The sequence below is a fragment of the Anabrus simplex genome, chromosome 1 (assembly GCF_040414725.1).
Source record: "Anabrus simplex isolate iqAnaSimp1 chromosome 1, ASM4041472v1, whole genome shotgun sequence".
Classification (NCBI taxonomy): Eukaryota; Metazoa; Arthropoda; class Insecta; order Orthoptera; family Tettigoniidae; genus Anabrus; species Anabrus simplex.
In genome coordinates, this window is record NC_090265.1 from 393,231,069 (window position 1) to 393,249,721 (window position 18,653).

The window sequence follows — 18,653 nt, forward strand, 5'->3', positions numbered from 1 at the left end:
TGGCAAGCTGAACTTGTCCTCGGACACTCCCGGTACTAAAAGCCATACGCTATTTCATTTATTTTTACCGTCTGAGTCACTCAGTCCGGCGTCTCTATACATTAAGTTGGACAATAGAAGTAAACTGGAACGTTTGGATGTTACAATTATAAGATCTACTAGGAATGAAAGTCGTAAAAATGTAGTTAGTGGGACGAAAAACCAACAACATTATTACTCGAAGTGGCAAACAGCTTTGTTTGTCAGTCAACAATATTTGATATTCTTCTTCTTGAAATCGAAAAGCAAAGCCATAAAAGCCCTTGGGGCAGTATAATGTAAGAGCTTCCAATATCCCTAACCTCGGTGTTAACGGGGTTAGAGTGGTTTACTGTATGCTCAATGCCCGAACGCCTTTAGTCCCCAGGAATTTACCCGTAACTCATTTTTGTTGTAGGCTGTGTTAAACTCAGAGGAGGAGCGGACATCTCGCTTCTGAAGGGAATCAAAGCCACGTCATTCCAGGTGAAACGTGCACCATTTCGCCACCTGGTGCATTTTTACACAAATGCAAGTTGGGAACTTCAAATCCCGTAACCATTCTCTCAGTTCTCCAGTGGTTGGTGTAGAGCTCACGGATATGCTCTCCTAGGACTTCAGGCAAACAGATAGTTCGTGTCATGATTCATTACAAAATATTGATCAGAATGTCCGACTCGTTGGCTGAACGGTCAGCGTACTGCCCTTCGGTTCAGAGGGTCCCGGGTTCGATTCCAGGCCGGGTCGGGGATTTTAACCTTAATTGGTTAATTCCAATGGCACGGGGGCTGGGCGTATGTGTTGTCTTCATCATCATTTCATCCTCATCACGACGCGCAGGTCGCCGAAGGGCGTCAAATAGAAAGACCTGCACCTGGCGAGCCGAACCCGTCCTGGGATATCCCGGCACTAAAAGCCATACGACATTTCATTTCATTGATCAGAATGAAAATGAGCCTACAAATTTCGCAATTTGAATCTTCGTAATACTAAAATCTTTTGAGAGAGTTGATATTTTGTTTATGGTGATGCCTCGCGTTGGGACCTAAATATCATTGCCATCAGATGTATACACTTGGTATAAGTAGGCTATGTACCTCACCCGGTAATGTAAGTTACTCTTCTTTTCGTGTGGCTATTTCTAGCCGAGTGCAGCCCTTGTAAGGCAGACCCTCCGATGAGGGTGGGCGGCATCTGCCATTTGTAGGTAACTGCGTGTTATTGTGGCGGAGGATAGTGTTATGTGTGGTGTGTGAGTTGCAGGGATGTTGGGGACAGCACAAACACCCAGCCCCTGGGCCATTGGAATTAACCAATTAAGGTTAAAATCGCCGATCCGGCCGGGAATCGAACCCGGGACCCTCTGAACCGAAGGCCAGTACGCTGACCATTCAGCCAACGAGTCGGACATGTAAGTTACTAATGTGTGCTTAGTCTTGAGTAAATGTGACTCATCTTTCAAGAAATATTTAATGGGTTAAAATACAATTCCGGAGTATATATAAATGGAAAAATTCGAAAAAATCTTAACTCTCAAAAGGCCACACAATGACTTATGATACGGATCCAACCCATTCACTTTGAGCTCGAAAGGTTTCTTATACTGTAGTTCATAGTTTTTCAGGAATGGTACACGATCGTATCATATTCTGCGTCACTCAACGGAGAATGTGTCAGTGTGTGTGTCTCTCTAGAATCAAGAAGACTCTTTCTGGGCTGGCTGTAAGGCGCCATCGTAACTCATAGCCTACGCTGCCATGGCTGACACCAGCCTTGAAGGAGGCCGCTGTGTTATGTATTCATCATTCGTTGTTATGTGAACTAATTGCAGCGTGGGGATTCCTGTTATGCTACTCATTCAACCTCGTCACAAATGTGCGAAACAGATTTAATTACATTTCCACCTGTGTGTTAATGAACAGACTAGTAAGTATGATCGCTTGGATCTAACAAATATACGTAAGATTTTCTCACGCGAGAACTGAACGAGGCACAACAACATATCGCCAAAGAAAACACTGGTGCTAGTTCCTAACTTATTTTAAGCCATCTTCAAAGGTTTAGGAGTTTAAAATCCCTTGACGCAAATATCAATAACGAATCCACTTGTCCGAAGTCAATTTTATCTGCAATTTCCGTCTCGTTTCCTGAGTTCACTCGGATGATATAATCCTATAGATATTCTCTTCTATAATCAGTTGGTAAATATAGAGGCTAATGATAAAGCCTCTCTAGGCCGCCACAGGCAAATATGTAAATCAAATAGAAGGATTCATTGAAGTCCTTATTTTGATGAGATTCATGGGTAATCACGACGAAGTTCATCTGCAATCAAGTAATTGATTTTTATATTAGCCGACTTCTTTCAATATTCTGAGTTCTTCTACGTAATCTTTCCGATAGTTAACACATTCTTATAACACCTAATTTGGGGATATTACCGAGCTCGATAGCTGCAGTCGCTGTCGGCCTGAAGATGGTTTTCCGTGGTTTCCCGTTTTCACACTAGGCAAATGCTGCGGCTGCACCTTAATTAAGGCCACGGCCGCTTCCTTCCCACTCCCAGGCCGTTCCTGTCCCATCGTCGCCATAAGACCTATCTGTGTCGGTGCAACGTAAAGCAACTTGCAAATAAAAAAAAGGGGGGGGATATTAGGTCGCGTAATTTTTATAATCTGCTGAGGCGTTTCATTTAGTGGTCGTGAAAATCTACGTACTAAACTCTATGGGGAGAGCATTTACTACAACATAAAACACTTGGAATGTCTAAAAAATTTACTTTCTTTGGTATGTAGTACGTTGTGCATTTATATTAATTGTTCTACAGGAAGATTGAGACATATGCTTTAGGACTGATGTGATAATGGGGAAACCACGGAAAATCAGCTTTTTTAAGGGTGTCGACGATGGGGTTCGAACACAATATCTCCCACATGCAGGCTCACAGCTACTAACTCGAGCCAAGTAATATTATTTGTTTTAATAATAATACAATTACTATATTATTATTTATTATTATTTATTATTATTGCAGTGGATGTGTCAGCATATCGTCGATATAATATAATGTTTTCCGAATTTATCTTTTTCCGTATAACAATTTTATCTAATACAATTTCAAACATTGCTTCGGAGCTTGAGTTGAAGATTGAGGATTACGATATCACAACTTCTAGAACGGTACATAAAAACTGTAAATTAATATAACATAAATATTTGTGCGTCTAGAAGGAAGCGTTGAACTCAAACGAGATTGACAGAAGAAAATAATTATTACAATATCATTGAATCAGAACAATATTTCGCCTACCTGCGTCGGAGAATAAGATCGCCAAGTGTGTTTCCTTGGGCTTCGTCCTCTCTGGATACCTGCGTTGTTCCTATAGAGTGTTGAATCAAACAGGTGCTGTATTTTACCCAGAAGTATGTTTCCTCAGTTGTTGCAAATTATATAACTTACCATGTCACGAACATGGAGGAATGTCAGTCTGCTCCCCAAAATATTCGATGAGCCAAAAATCAACTGATCACGGAGGCCAAGGAATTGTGAAAAATAACGTCAAGTTCTTTTACTTACTTTTTCCCATTTTTAGAATCGGCACTTCAAATGGATTCGGCCCAATGTTATGGCCCGATGCCCTTCCTGATGGGAACCCTATATAGAGGGATGCATTCATCATTGTATGTTTCTGTGGTGGTTGGTAGTGTGGTGCGTTATGTGTAAATGAAGAAATTATATGTACATGAAGAAATTTGTATTAATAAGAATTCAAATACCCAGTACCCGAGCGAGAGGAATCAACAATCCCCAACCGAACCTGGGATCGAACCCGGGGCCTTCTAAGTTGAAGGTCACTACCCTGACCATTCAGCCAAGGAATTGGGCGGTGAAATGACGTCAACACTTGTGGAGAAATCCGAGCTAAGTGAGGGCAAGCGCTGTCTTGCTGTAAAATGGCCCTTGGGCACTCTCTAGAACTCCGTCAGTAGTTTGTACTGATACTGATGTGGTGATTCATGTGATATTATTCGTCTATAATGAAAGGTGACGAACCCTACACAGCCACGTAATACAGTTACACTTTTAAATATTATGGAGATCGTGATTCAATGTATCCGAAGTATTCATATCCTGATTACGCCGGTCATATTTCAAATGTATTATTATTATTATATTCTTACACACAGTGCCGTCTACACATATTACTCTTGATCTAGAGTTGAAAAATATATTGCCCATGCGCTTTTCTGATGACTGTTCGTATCAGCCACACGAAGAGAGCTTCTCCAAGGCTACGCAAGGTTTCGTGTGTTTGTGGTTACTCGAGGAGAGTTGAATGAGACTATTTAGGGTATATTATCATAACAGCGTCCGGCTTCATGGCCAAATGGTTAGCCTGCTGGCCTTTGGTCACAGGGGTCCCGGGTTCGATTCCCGGCAGGGTCGGGAATTTTAACCTTAATTGGTTAATTTCGCTGGCACAGGGGATGGGTGTATGTGTCGTCTTCATCACCATTTCATCCTCATCACGACGCGCAGGTCGCGTAAGGGAGTCAAATCAAAAGACCTGCATTTGGCGAGTCGAACTTGTCCTCGGACACTTCCGGCACTAAAAGCCATATGCCATTTCATTTTTTTAAATCATAACAGCAATATGCTATGGACATTGCGCCTTCTGATACCACTTATTTCGGTGTTGCTGTTTGGGTCATCAGTCCATAGGCTGATTTAATGCAGCTGTCCATACATCCTATATTGCGCTAAACTTTTCATTTTTATGTAACCTTATAACCTACATCTATTAAAATATGCTTGTCATATTCACACCTTGGTCTACCTCTACCGTTATTACCACTTACACTTCATTCAAAAATAACAGAACAAGTGCTGGGTGTCTTAAGATGTGTCCTATCATTCTATCTCTTCTTCTGGTCAAATTTCAGCAATTTCCTACCGTCAACAGTTTTATTTAGTAGCCTATGCCTTCTTTCGTATTTCGGTCTACAAATCTCATCTTCAGCCTTTTTTTCTTGTATCATCACATTTCAAAGGTATCAATTCTTCTTCTTTATGAGCTAGTTATCGTCCATGTTTCACTTTCATACATTGACACATTCCAGACGAAAGTCTTCAAAAACCATTCTAATTCCTATATCAGTGTCCAAGTCCAGACACCCTCCCCTGCTGCTGGCTCAAAAACTGATGAAAGGAAACCACTGTATGTTTCTGTCATATTTCTGCCTCGTCTTCTTTCCCTAGAAGTGGTTGATTAACTTCCTAAAATTCAGACACATTTTTCCTTTCTCCAAACGTTTCCTTAATTTTCCTGTATACAGCAACTACCTTTCCTACAATCATACAACTTTACACAACCTTGTACTTAACTTTCAACCATTCTTCCTTAACTGTCCTGCACTTTCTATCTACTTAATTCTTTTATCGCGTGTATTTTTTTTTGCCCTCCTCGTTCTTTCATTCTGTATTTTCGTCATCCGTAATTCATGTCTTGTATCCCCCGAGTTATCCACTGAGTCTTACTTGATCTTACTTCTCTTCGTAACATTTTTCATCAGCTCTACTGATCTCATTCACCACGACTGCCCACTCTTCATCTATTGCGTTTCCTTTAGTCTTTTTTTATTTATTTAGTCCTTGTTTAACGTGTTCGTGTGCAGAATTATAACAATCATGAGTAAACATAATGGCTCTACGTCCAGCTACTACATTTATGGCTTTTGATGACCCCAAAATGCCAGAATTCAGTCCCACAGGATTCTTTTACATCTCAGGAAATCTGTCAACACATGACTCCCTTCACACAGAACTGAGTTGGAATCGCCCCCGGCCAACATGGGATTAGAACGCCAGCGCTTTACCACTTGGGCCACTTACACCAGCCTCAGCAGAATTCATTGACCAGGAAATCAATGAGATATTTATACACTCTCAAAAACGTTTACCACCTTAACCCCCTTCCAAACTTCACTAATTGTTTGTGAATGAAGTTTTTCTGGAAATAAATTAATTATTGAAAGATATTTCTAACGCTTAGACTATCTTGCGCATTTACATAAGTGATAAATTACTGTAATTGGGAAATGAAAAAACGTGATTTCGACGTGGACATCGAAGTCATATTATAGCGTGAGTCTTCATTATTCTAGAAAGGGTTTATTTGAAACATTATATGCAACCAGTATTGATTTTTAGGGTCTAGAGACAATTCATCGCAAATTTATTTATAACAGAAATTACAACTTTTAATCTCACCATCACTTGTGGGTGATGAGAAGACCTCGTTCTTTCCACATCAAAATGAAATAATAACTTTCTGAAGAATATTCACTGCGGTATTGATATTAATGTTGTAAAAAAAGTAATGCAATATCACAAATGGAGTTCTTCACCCCGTCCACAGAAACACTGAACGGAGATTTACGAAGCTACACAAAAGAACATGGGCAAGGAATTGAATCATGAAAAGTACTTTATCGAAATATTGTTTACGAATCTTAATACTCTCACATGGCCAAAGGCACAGACTCAATAATATACTGGGAGCGCTCAACCTCCCTCTGTGAGATTTGTAAATAAACGCGTCAGCGAAATGAAAACACATATTTTTAAGTTTGGAAATTTTCACCCTGATATAAGTAAAAATTAAATTTCAATTCATGGATTTCATTAACATGCAGACGAATTTATTAACGTGAAGAATTGATGATATGTAGTAAACTGAAAGAATGAAAACATTTAAGCTCTTTAGGCTTTTTATGGCGAAATTACCAGCGTTTCTCCCCAGTGTAGCAGTGGGCTCATCAGTTGGATTGCTACACCTTTCCAAGACGTTCGTGGCTAGTGCGCCGTTGTGACACCACTACAAGCCTCCTATGTATGATAACTTCGTATCAACACAGACAAGGCGACGATGGGATAGTAAACCTCTAGGAGCGGGAAGGAAGTGACCGTGGCCTTAATTAAGGTACAGTCCGCCATTCGCCAGGTGTGAAAATGGGAAATCACGGAAAACCATATTCAAGACTGCCGACAGTGGGGTTCGAACCCACTGTCTCCCGAATGCAAGTTGATAACTACGTGACCCAAACCACGCAGCCACTTGCTCGGTTCTCTTAACCTTATCTTCCTTGTTTATGAGTTCTAAAACAGGAAATTTTGTTGTTAAGTTCGTAAGAATCCACAACCTAATGATAAAGTAGGTTATTTAAACCCGTATATACTCAAAGAGGTAGTGTTTTGCCAATAAAGCCGTGATAACAACTTTCATTTCACCGCCTTCGAGATGTTACTGACAAGAGTGTGATTTCTTAAAATGTCTACGTTGTTTGTTTGTTGTTTCTTTCGTACGAGGTAATGATAATGTTAATGAAGGTATGAAAAACGTTGTATATATACTTTTAACTTTATATCATTGATCTCGGGATATTTTTTGTTATAGAATATATTGCTCTGTAAGAGCATGCTGAATTTCAGTCATCCTGAAGAAAAAAAATTTTGAAATTAAAAAAAGACTTCCACATGTCCCTTAATAGTCACTGTTATAACCATCTCAGTTTCTCCATTTCATCAAAATAGATTTCACCAATAATATTGCTGCGATCGATGAAATAAGAAAATAAGTTTATGGAGGAAAGAAGACTCAAATTTTATCGATATCTGTTTAGAATGGACGAGAAGTGGCTGACAACACAGATTTTTAAAATACTTGACAGTAGACCTAAAGTTCCCGACTAATGGTTCAAGGAGGTAAGAAACGATCTTTCTTTTTTTTTTTTCTATTGGCTTTACGTCGCACCGACACAGATATGTCTTATGGCGACGACGGGACAGGAAAGGCCTAGGGCTGGGAAGGAAGCGGCCGTGGCCTTAATTAAGGTACAGTCCCAGCATTTGCCTGGTGTTAAAATGGGAAACCACGGAAAACCATCTTCAGGGCTGCCGACAGTGGGTTTCGAACCTACTATCTCCCGAATACTGGATACTGGCCGCAAGAAACGATCTTGAGCAGTCTGGATTAAATCGGAAAGACATCCCAAACCGAACAAAGTGTAGATCAATGATCGACAGTTTTAGTGGCTTCCGTGACGAACAGAAACTGAATTGGGGATGGGCACAGGAAAGAAGACAGGCTGCCAGAGTAAGACTGCAAAGATTTTTTGCAGCAAGGAAGGCTTCCAGTAATCTGTGATTGTTACTTAACGTGGTCTCAAATGGCCGTAAACGAATATAATAATAAGAAAAAGAAGAAGAATATGGCTCCAGCTACCGAGTAGTAGATCTACTGAAGTGGTGCCATCTAGGCGGCTTTCCAACCAATTTCTATCTTTTAATTGTGCTGCTGTCTGGAAACCAAAACGGAATTCTACTGTACGGATATTACAGGGGTGTTCATTTAATTTTGTCGGATAACACAGATTTCACCACCGGAAATTTTTAAGACGCAAACAACAATGACATGAAGAACGACGATTTTTTGACCATCCTTCAAATATTGAGTACGTGAGTATTTGGAGCCAGACACTCTACCACTGATCCACTAAGGCAGCTCCTCCTGTTCTCTGTGTGTATGTGTGAAACATGTTTGTTTATCTGTAGTGTCTCGTAGCCGTACTGGTAAAGAAGTACAATATGTATAAAACCAAAAAGGGCGTGATAGCCGAGTGGCACTGTCACTGGCTTCTCACCAAGGTAGCCGCTGGTCGAATCGCGGTGTATGCATGTGGGATTTATGAAATGAAAACTCATATCCGTGTGGTTCAGATTCCGCGTAAAACTAGAGGTCCCCTTAGCTACGGCAACGATATCAAGTCATGTGAAACTACAAACTTGCTTTAAATAAGCAAGAGAAACACTGCTATTCTAAAATATTCTTAAAAAGACTACAGTATATCCTCTAAATAATAACACATCACGATGTTCTTTTTGATAGTAATAATAACGTTACTGGTTTTACTCTCATTATCTAGTTTTACGGTTTTCATAGTCGCCGAAGTCCAGAAAATTAGTCCTGCAAGACTTCTTTTATGGGCTGGTAATCTTCCGACTCAAGGCTAACATATTTCGGCATCTTCAAATAACACCGGACTGAACCAGGATTGAACCCACCGACTTGGGGTCAGAAAGCCAAAGCTTCTATCATTTAACTTTTACGGTTTTTGGAGATGCCAAAGAGGAGACATTTTCTCCCGCAGGAGTTCTTTTTAAGTACCAGTAAATCTAACAACATGAGATTGGCTTATTTCAGCACCTTCAAATACGACCGGACTTAGCAGAAATCTAACCCACTAAGGTCAGCGCTTCTACCGTCTGAGACATCTAACAAGCAATTTTTATTTTTGCAGTGGTTTAACGTTGCAACAACTCAGATAGGTTTCGGTGATGATGGGACAGGAAAGAGCTAGGACTGGGACGAAAGCGGTCGTGGCCTCAATTGTGGTAGATGTGCTGATGGTCGGATGGGTAGATCGGATCACAAATGGAAAGCTACCGAACTGAGTTGGTTAGGGAACGATTTGGAGAAATTTGACCAATACAGCCCTTAATTGACAGGACACATCTTGAGACATCCAGGATTTGTTCAGTTACTTTTTTAGGGAAGTGTAGGTAGATCAAGGCATTAATATGACGAACAGATTAGAGTAGATGCAAGATATAACAGTTACGTAGAAATGGAAAGGTTAACACAGGTATAAAAATGAGAAATCACGGAAAAGTATCTTCAGGGCTGCCGGAGGTGGGATTCGACTTCAGCATCTCCCGAATGTAAGCTAACAGCTGCGTAGCATGTACCACGCAGCCAACTCGCTCGATCCCCAAACATCTTGTTGTTGTTGCTAGGGGCTTTACGTCACACCGACACAGATAGGTCTTATGGCGACGATGGGATAGGAAAGGCCTAGGAGTTGGAAGGAAGCGGCCGTGGCTTTAATTGAGGTACAGCCCCAGCATTTGCCTGGTTGGAAAATGGGAAACCAAGGAAAACCATCTTCATCCAAACATCCTGGTGCTCTATTTATAGAGATAGTAAATTAAGGTAAATTTCTAATCTTTGAGGACAAAAGGAGATCTCGTCATCTTAGTCGAATTTTGCGTGCAATTGTACATCGTAACACGCTCAGACTCAAGTTCAGATTGAACAATCATGTGTGACATGTGTACGCGTGCCAGCAGTGGCCAGTCGCAGCCCGGCCCCTGAGTCAGCTGGCGTGGGCAGGGCTGTGTGGATCGCGAGAGAGTGGAGCACAACACTACAGACAGTTCAGAGCGCGATAGGCTCCACTCCACAGCTGATCGTGTCAACATGCCGTCCCGCGCAACAGTGGCCGCCCTCCTGGTGAGTACACGCAGCCGCTACAGTTCATTTTATTGAATACTGCAGCGCAGAATTTCAGATTTACTCTCATTATTTCCAGCAATATTTGATTGACTTTAGAAATACCAAATTAAATTCTTCGATGTTAGTTGTACGTAAGTCTTCAAAGAGCGTGCATGCTGAAATGGGAACTTTTAGTTCTATTGAAGTAAAATGCCATTTTTATTTAAAGTCATGCATTATTCCTCTTTTATGGGATTTTTTCCAAATATATGAGGTCGACACTAATGTGGATTTAATTCAGTTTTACACCCGGCTGCCCCTCCTGACGCCTACGCTATGCGAGGAGATGTATTATTTCATGTATCTGTGGCGTATATGGATGAAGATGTGTAATAACACGATCACAAACATCCAGACCCGAACTGGAAGAATTAACCAAGCACGGTTAAAATCCTTGACCCGGCCGAGAATTGAACCTGGGTCCCTTTGAATCAAAGGCCAGCACACTGACCATACAGCCAAGGAGCCTGACACAGGACCACTATCCATATTTTATGTTTATTATAAGTAATTACATTTAATTTAATTTTATTTATTTATTTATTTAATAATAATAATAATAATAATAATAATAATAATAATAATAATAATAATGTTATTTGCTTTACGTCCCACTGACTACTTTTACGGTCTTCAGAGACGGTGAGGTGCCGGAATTTAGTCCCGCAGGAGTTCTTGTACGTGCCAGTAAATCTACCGACACGAGGCTGTCGTATTTGAGCACCTTCAAATACCACCGGACTGAGCCAGGATCGAACCTGCCAAGTTGGGGTTAGAAGGCCAGCGCCTTAACCGTCTGAGCCACTCAGCCCGGCGTTTATTTATTTATTTATTTATTTATTTATTTATTTATTTATTTATTTATTTATTTTTTATTTATTTATGTATTTATTTTAGAAACTTACTTAATGAACATGCATAAATTCAATCATTTGAAGTCTTGAAAATTTAATTCAAGGAGTTTGTTATGCTTTTGTTATATATTTTTACGACGCACCGACTCAGAGGAGACCTATGGTGATGACGGGAGGGCACAGTGTGAGGACTGGGAAGGAAACTACGAAATCGAGGAAAACCATTTTAAGGGTTGCCGACAGTGGAGTTCGAATCCACTATACCCCGAATTCAAGCTAACAGCTAAACGCCTCAAATCGCACTGCCAATTCACTCTGTGGAAATTTGTTATATAATATGTTCACGTGCCCATATTTGAAATATTAGAAATAAGTGTTTGAAGAATTTTTGTGTGGAGCGTGGCATTATATATACAAGTGCAACAGGAACAATGATTAGTACATAAAGAAACAGAATAGAACTTGTTGAAATGTGGTGTTACAAAGGAATGCTAATGATCAGATGGGTAGATAGGATCACAAATGGAAAGCTATTGAAATGAGTTGGTTAGGGAACGATCTGGTGAAATTTGACCAGAACCTGCCTTCATTGATAGGACACATCATGAGACATCCAGGATTTGTTCAGTTAGGGTTTTTTTTTTTTAGGGAAGTGTAGGTAGATCAAGGCATTAATATGACGAACGGATTAGAGTAGGTGCAAGATATAACAGTTACGTAGAAATGAAAAGGTTAGTACAGGACAGAGAGGCATAACTGCGCCAAACCAGATGACCCACAGAACATAGGTACACTACGACTTGACATATTCTTAGTTAACGTGAATGTCAAACCTGTCTCCGCCGTGCTATAAAGAATCGCGGGGTGCATTCAGTTAGACCTTGGTACAAGATCTAAAATAAGCATCACGCTCGGCGTTAATGCAGTGCTCTCCGTCTGTGTTTGTGTCACTTAGTTTACTCGCAGGCAGATGCTCATTTAGAAATGCAAGTGATGTCAGGTACTCATGGAAGCAGCCGTGTGTTTACAAGTGGCTAACTTAGCGCATTTCAACGCACAGAAAATAAGTCGAAGGAACTTGTAATAGCGTCTAACCACATGTCCAAGTACTTCGCGTTACTTCTACTATCGTGATCATATAGCTATGTGCCATCCTGTTTCATGTCGAATTCTAATCACTGGGACGTGAGACTCCATTTCAAACATCATAAATGCTTTGGCCGAGATTCAAACCGGAGCCGCCTTGGCGTGAAGACAGTGACTGTGTTAAATCGCTATCATGTACCTTTATAAAATATCCACCCTGTATGCTATACAATTAGCATTTATAAAATATTTACGAATTACTTCTTGTTTTCTCAGGATTGTTAACTTTATTATTATTATTATTATTATTATTATTATTATTATTATGGCCATAGTCATCCTGTTTTATGTGTCTTTTCATGTCAAAAATCCTAAATGCGGTGGCCGGGATTCAATAATAATGAATTATTATTATTAATAATTATTAATAATTATTAATAACATAAACTTAAAAGGAACCATAATAATTCAGTCATAGTCGGCATATGATTTATTTTCCCTTTAGCAGAGTTATCTTCCTACTGATAGTCCGAATAGTCTAATGTTTCTGAATGTAACAATTTCGTGTATTCGTTTCCATAATGAAGACCATAAAATGTGAGAATATTATGCACTCACTTCCATATGTAACTAATACTCGTATATTAACTTGATAAACGTTGCTCAAATTGCCTAGATCACGTTCAAATATTTTTGCTAAACTCCTTGCCTACATGCACATGAAAGAATCTCGTTTAACCGCTCATTGAAGTCTCCCGAAAAACTTATTGCGCTGTATGATGTTTTAAGTCGTCCTCTACCTAACAGTGATTATGTCAAACAATACACTTAACCTGTTTTGTTTTGGGTCTGCAAATGAAGGAACACAACCCTGGGTGCTTTATTTCTATAGGTCCGTTAAACACGCTATGCGATGCAAATGTACTACTAATTTATTTTTGAACGAATCGGATGAAGGTACCTTATTCAGTTAATATAAATATTTTAGTTCAGCAATATAATAATAATAATGATAAAATAATAATAATAATAATAATAATAATAATAATAATAATAATAATAATAATAATAATCACGGTTATTAATACATGAATTCAACATTTTCATGTCTTATATTGTTGAATAGACAAAGACAAGACAAAGTCACCTCCGTACAGGTCATGAAGGCCCTTGGAGGATTGGAAGGTAAACCGCGGCACGTAATGGGGTAGAGTGGTTAGCTCTACGCCCAGCCGCCTTTGCCCCCAGGAATTAACCTGGTACTCATTTTTGGTGTAGGCTGAGTGAACTTCAGGGCCATATGCAAATTGTTGAATACAGGTCATAATCACAACAAGCCAAACGATATTCATTTTTTAAAGAGCAAATATAGCTGGAAGGCCACATTTTCGTATATATTGTTACCGAGAGAGTGGCTTTGTGGTTTAGGTCACGCAGCAATCAGCTTCCATTCTGGAGATAGTGGTTCGAACCCCTGTTTCGGTAGCCCTAAAATGGTTTTCCGTGGTTTCCAATTTCCATACCAGGCCACAGTCGCTCTCTTCCCATTCCTAATCCTTTCCTATCCTATCGTCGCCATAAGAACCTATCTGTGCCGGTGCGACGTAAAACAAATGGCAAATTGTAAAGAAATTATTATTATTATTATTATTATTATTATTATTATTATTGTGGCTAAGGCACCCAGCTTCAATGTCGGCAGTCCATCACTACTCTTACATTATATGTAATCTGCGAATGGCCCTAATTAATTTCTCCTGCGAGTGATCAAGGGCTCACCGAGCACGAATTCCGGATTTACACCTACTTGCGTTAAGGAAATTATCTCCTTCCCACCCGTAAATACTCTACAATATTACGGTAATAATAATAATAATAATAATAATAATAATTTCACAAGAATGAGTAAAACAGGGAACCTCTAGTTATTAGCCTGTTACTCGCAAAGTAGGTCAGGGAAGTTGTCTGAAATCAACTAATTTTCATAATACTCTAAGAGCATGTTGTATGGGAGAACAATACGAAGTATTATGGACCGGCTTTGTGCTGCAGCCGGTACAGGCACTCACTGCAACATGTCATATTATATTTAGGAATTCTCAAATCCTTTCTAGGTACAATTATGGCACTTCGAACTTGATATTATTATTATTATTATTATTATTATTATTATTATTATTATTATTATTATTATTATTATTATTATTATTATTATTATTATTAAACTGTTTGAATTATAGTTTAAATGCATTTTAATTTTGAATGAATGATTATTAGAACTACTTAATATGGTAGCCATTTCTTAATATTGCCACTTGGCCTTCCAATATCCCTCATCCATTCATTACATGCAAATTATTCGACGAGTGGACCTGCAAGTAAAGAATGAAAGCTGATTGGACCGTGGTAGAGCAGTTACTCTGGGGAAATATTGTTCAAATTTCTTTGAAGGTAGTTAACCACACTAAAGCACGATCAGAGTATTTGGAACTCAGGAGTATGATCATTTTCAATTTTCAATTGCTTTGTGAAAGCGGATTCTATAAACGTCAATGAGAGTGTTATGGTTATAAATACTATTTACCAGTAGACTGATGAAATGACACCTCGGCAGAGGATCATCAGATTAATTATAATTCTTAAATGCAAACAGCAGGTCGAACTAGATATGCCTATGCTTCTTTCTTGCTCTCAAAGGTTTCATAAGTTACTAACAACATTCTAACAAGTTCGTTATTTACTTCAGTGTCACCACACAATAGGTCAACTGTCTCCGTGGTCGCAAACTGCTTTTGACACCTATATTCCACATTTTCTGAGTACTGCTTTGTTTAATTTTCTTGCGGTACTTTTACTTTCGAGAGCATGCGACAGACTCGGAAGTAAGTATTCATTGTTGAGGAGACCTTCATATTAGATCGTAGTTTCACATAACTTAATCGCCCCATTGTTCTCCGGGACGGTTGCTCGAGCATTGAATGTACACTTGCTGTGACGCTATGTTGGAGCAAAAAGCTTTTTAAGAAAATTATTAAGAAAATACCTCCTTTAGAAGCAAGACGAATCGAATTTGAGAGCCAAGATAAAGAAATCATTACAATAGACGTGCTGTATTTCCAATCTCATTTATTGTTTACTAGTGGTTTTAAAGTCATACCATCTCACGCGCGTTTAGTGGTAGCGGTCATACAGCCTGATGTGAAAATGGGAAAGCACGGAAAGTCATCTTCAGGGGTGCCAATATTAGGGTTCGAATCCATCCTCTCCCGAATTCAAGCTAACAGCTATACGGCTTGAGCGTGCTCAGTATTTCCCATCTCACTCGCTTTTCTCACCTATATTGACTATAAAAACTTGCGAATCCATTTGTCTTGGTTCGATTTCCAACTCCGTCACGAATTCATGATTTGTGTGTGGACAGTCAAACTTGTCACACAACTAGCACGAGAATGTTATTAAAGCAATACTTTCAGAAATCATGGATAATATTTAAGCGGTATCGCATTTTACTTTCAGACGAATGACAGAATGGTACCTAACATAAAGGCTATAGACGGTTCCTATCTACTACTACTACTACTACTACTACTACTACTACTACTACTATCTTATCCTGGGTATTGCTGAGGTCACATGAGCCACTTTGGCTCATTTTGAATCGTAATCGCTGGTTTAACCTTTTACAGGGCAATGGTGCAGTAATACACCAATTTTATTTTACGCCAGTACAGCATTACGAGCCTATCTCGATACAAGAGTGAATCGTGTGTTGACATCTTTAAGGAGGTGCTCAATCTTTCCGTCGTTCTTTGCAACTCTGCCTTTAAAACTTCTTGTAATACATATGAACAGTATACCATTGCCTATTTAGCGCAAAAGAGTTCAATGCCTTTGAGCCGATTTGTCCTTTTACCAATGATTTACATTAAATATGTAATTATCTTGATTAAAACCAAGTTCGTAGGCGCTATGGAAATGTTCAAAGACTTGATTTCATACAGTCCTATATGTATGATTTATTATTTTCATTCTCTACCACGTGTAAGAGACTTTACCGGTCCAGTGACTTTCTAAATATTTGTAGATTTGTCTCTGATTATTTTCAATAAATGTCAACATTATTCATATTTTATTGGCACTATATACTCTAAAATACTTTGATATTATTAAAAGTAGGTTTCCACCGTTTTAGTTCATTTTTATTTGAAAAACTTGAGGAAAAGGAAGATATACAGTAGTGTACCACTGCAGGTTCCAGATTCCTTCTCGTTCTGAATAAAATTGTTCTAAATCGTTCTAAATGAACCACCCTGTCTCTGTGGTAAAAAGAAAAATTCTCGAGCTTCATCAGCTAGGCGTGCCTTTTACAGCTCTTCTGCCTGGAAGTATGGAGATCTTCGGATTCCTGAGTGATGAATAATATTCAGCTCAGCTTCCTCAATATTTCAAATTAATTACCAGGTATTTTCAATCCAGTTCAAAGTCTGAATAGAAAATGGCTGCACCGTCACGGGCAATGAATAAAAGATAAATAAAAACGTACACTGTGTAACATAACTAATTGTAGAGATGTTCTCTTTGTGAATACCGTCAAGTGATTAAATGAAAGTTTTCAGAGAAGCCTGCGTTCTGTTCTCTTTTCAACACAGAGTCTGTCACCGTCTTAAGATATAGACTCTAAAGCACGTCTAATCCGACAAGTAAGTTTCAATGGCAGCTTGCCCTGCATGTCACAATATTAATTAGCCTTTTCCACGAGGAAGACTTTCTTTCCCCACTGAGGTAGCATGTCAAAAATGAGATAACATGAAAGACGTGATACTGCCGGTGTAAATGAGTCTTTAAAATTATCTATCAATTTATTACCTACGTACATCAGCGAGTTAAGCGCTAGTTAGTAGTCAGAACCGACGACCTAGATGTTAAGCCTCATAAAGCAACAATCATCATCTGAAAGTCAAATACTCACAGTCCAAAAACAAGCTGGGCTCGAATTCCACCCTCAATTTCCACAGTTTATCCATTTCAGCTCCAGACAAATGGTGGAATGGTGTCTTTATATAAATCGTGGTCACTTCCAGGTCCAATAATGAAAACTGCATGTCCAAGATCTCTGCATGAAATGGCAATAATATAATCCCTTCATATATGATTTATCTCCTTGTCTATTCTTGAGCATTTTTATAACAAGAAAGTTGGGTGATTAGTGGCACGTCCAGAGGAGGAGAGTAAATCTCAAATAACACACTGTGGAACAACCAGCCCCACGGTGCGGGGGTTACGTGCCTATCTCCTGCTCGGAGGGCCCTGGTTGATTCTCAATCAGTTCAAGAATATTAATTCTGGACTGAGGGATGGAACAGGGATCACTCAGCATCGTGAGGCCATCTGGGGAACTCTCTGATACGAGAGGCAGACCCAGGGCCTATATGAGGGGTGTGTTTGATTTTGGGTTTTAACATTGTGTGATATTAACCATTTTAATATATTGCTTGCCCGGCTTGGTGGTTGATTGGTAAGCGTCTTGGCCTTCTGGTCTCGGAATCCTGGATTTGATTCCTGGTTGGTTCGTGGGATTTCAATCGTAAAGGATTAATTCCTTTGGTTCAAGGACTGGATGTTTGTACTCTCCCCAACATCCTGAACTCACATACCACACACAACACTATCCTTCCCTATAATGACACGCAGTTTCCTACACACAACAGACGCCACCCATTATCAGGGGTGGATTTGCCTGACATTAGGCTCTAAGAAACCACAGGAAATTATTATTACTGCATTATATTAACTTTTCGCTAAACATTTTACTTTCGAACTCCCAGAACAATTTCTGGAGCATAAGAGATGTTAATGACCTCCTGGCTCCAAGCATAATTATCTTAGACTTTTGACTGTTACAACGGGACTTTTTTTTCATTCCCATCAGTAGCAACTACGTCGTTCTGATACTCGTTTGGGCGGATACTGGCACATCTGCTGCGCCCTTCAGTTTCGCCTTCTCGGTGTTCGACATCATTGACACGCTAGTTCATTCTTTTGTATTGCGCTGCATTCAATTAATTCTTATTTTTATTTTCATATGTATCCCACCTGTTTCCATTTCTTGATGTATGCAGTATTTTTGTATCCGTCTCTTGGCACAGGCCAGAGCAAAGTGTAGCTTCCACCGAAGTCCCAGTCTCGTCCATCGCTGTGAAAATATGGAAGCTGCTGTGATATGGGTGGTGCTGAGTAATGACATTTGGGGCACAACTAGTATCTGAGTGTTATGAAAGGTGTTGCTCATAGGATCACTCGT

At 39.4% G+C, this 18,653-nt stretch overlaps 1 protein-coding gene across 1 annotated transcript in view; it reads left to right on the plus strand.

Moving 5' to 3' along the window:
• The first annotated feature begins 10,306 nt into the window (after positions 1-10,306).
• LOC136866496 (nuclear pore complex protein DDB_G0274915) overlaps positions 10,307-18,653 on the plus strand; it is a 214,553-nt gene continuing 206,206 nt past the window's right edge. Inside the window, exon 1 of the mRNA XM_067143526.2 lies at positions 10,307-10,370. Within this exon, the coding sequence (XP_066999627.2) occupies positions 10,338-10,370 (33 nt within the window). The 5' untranslated portion in view covers positions 10,307-10,337. The remainder of the gene's footprint in view (positions 10,371-18,653) is intronic.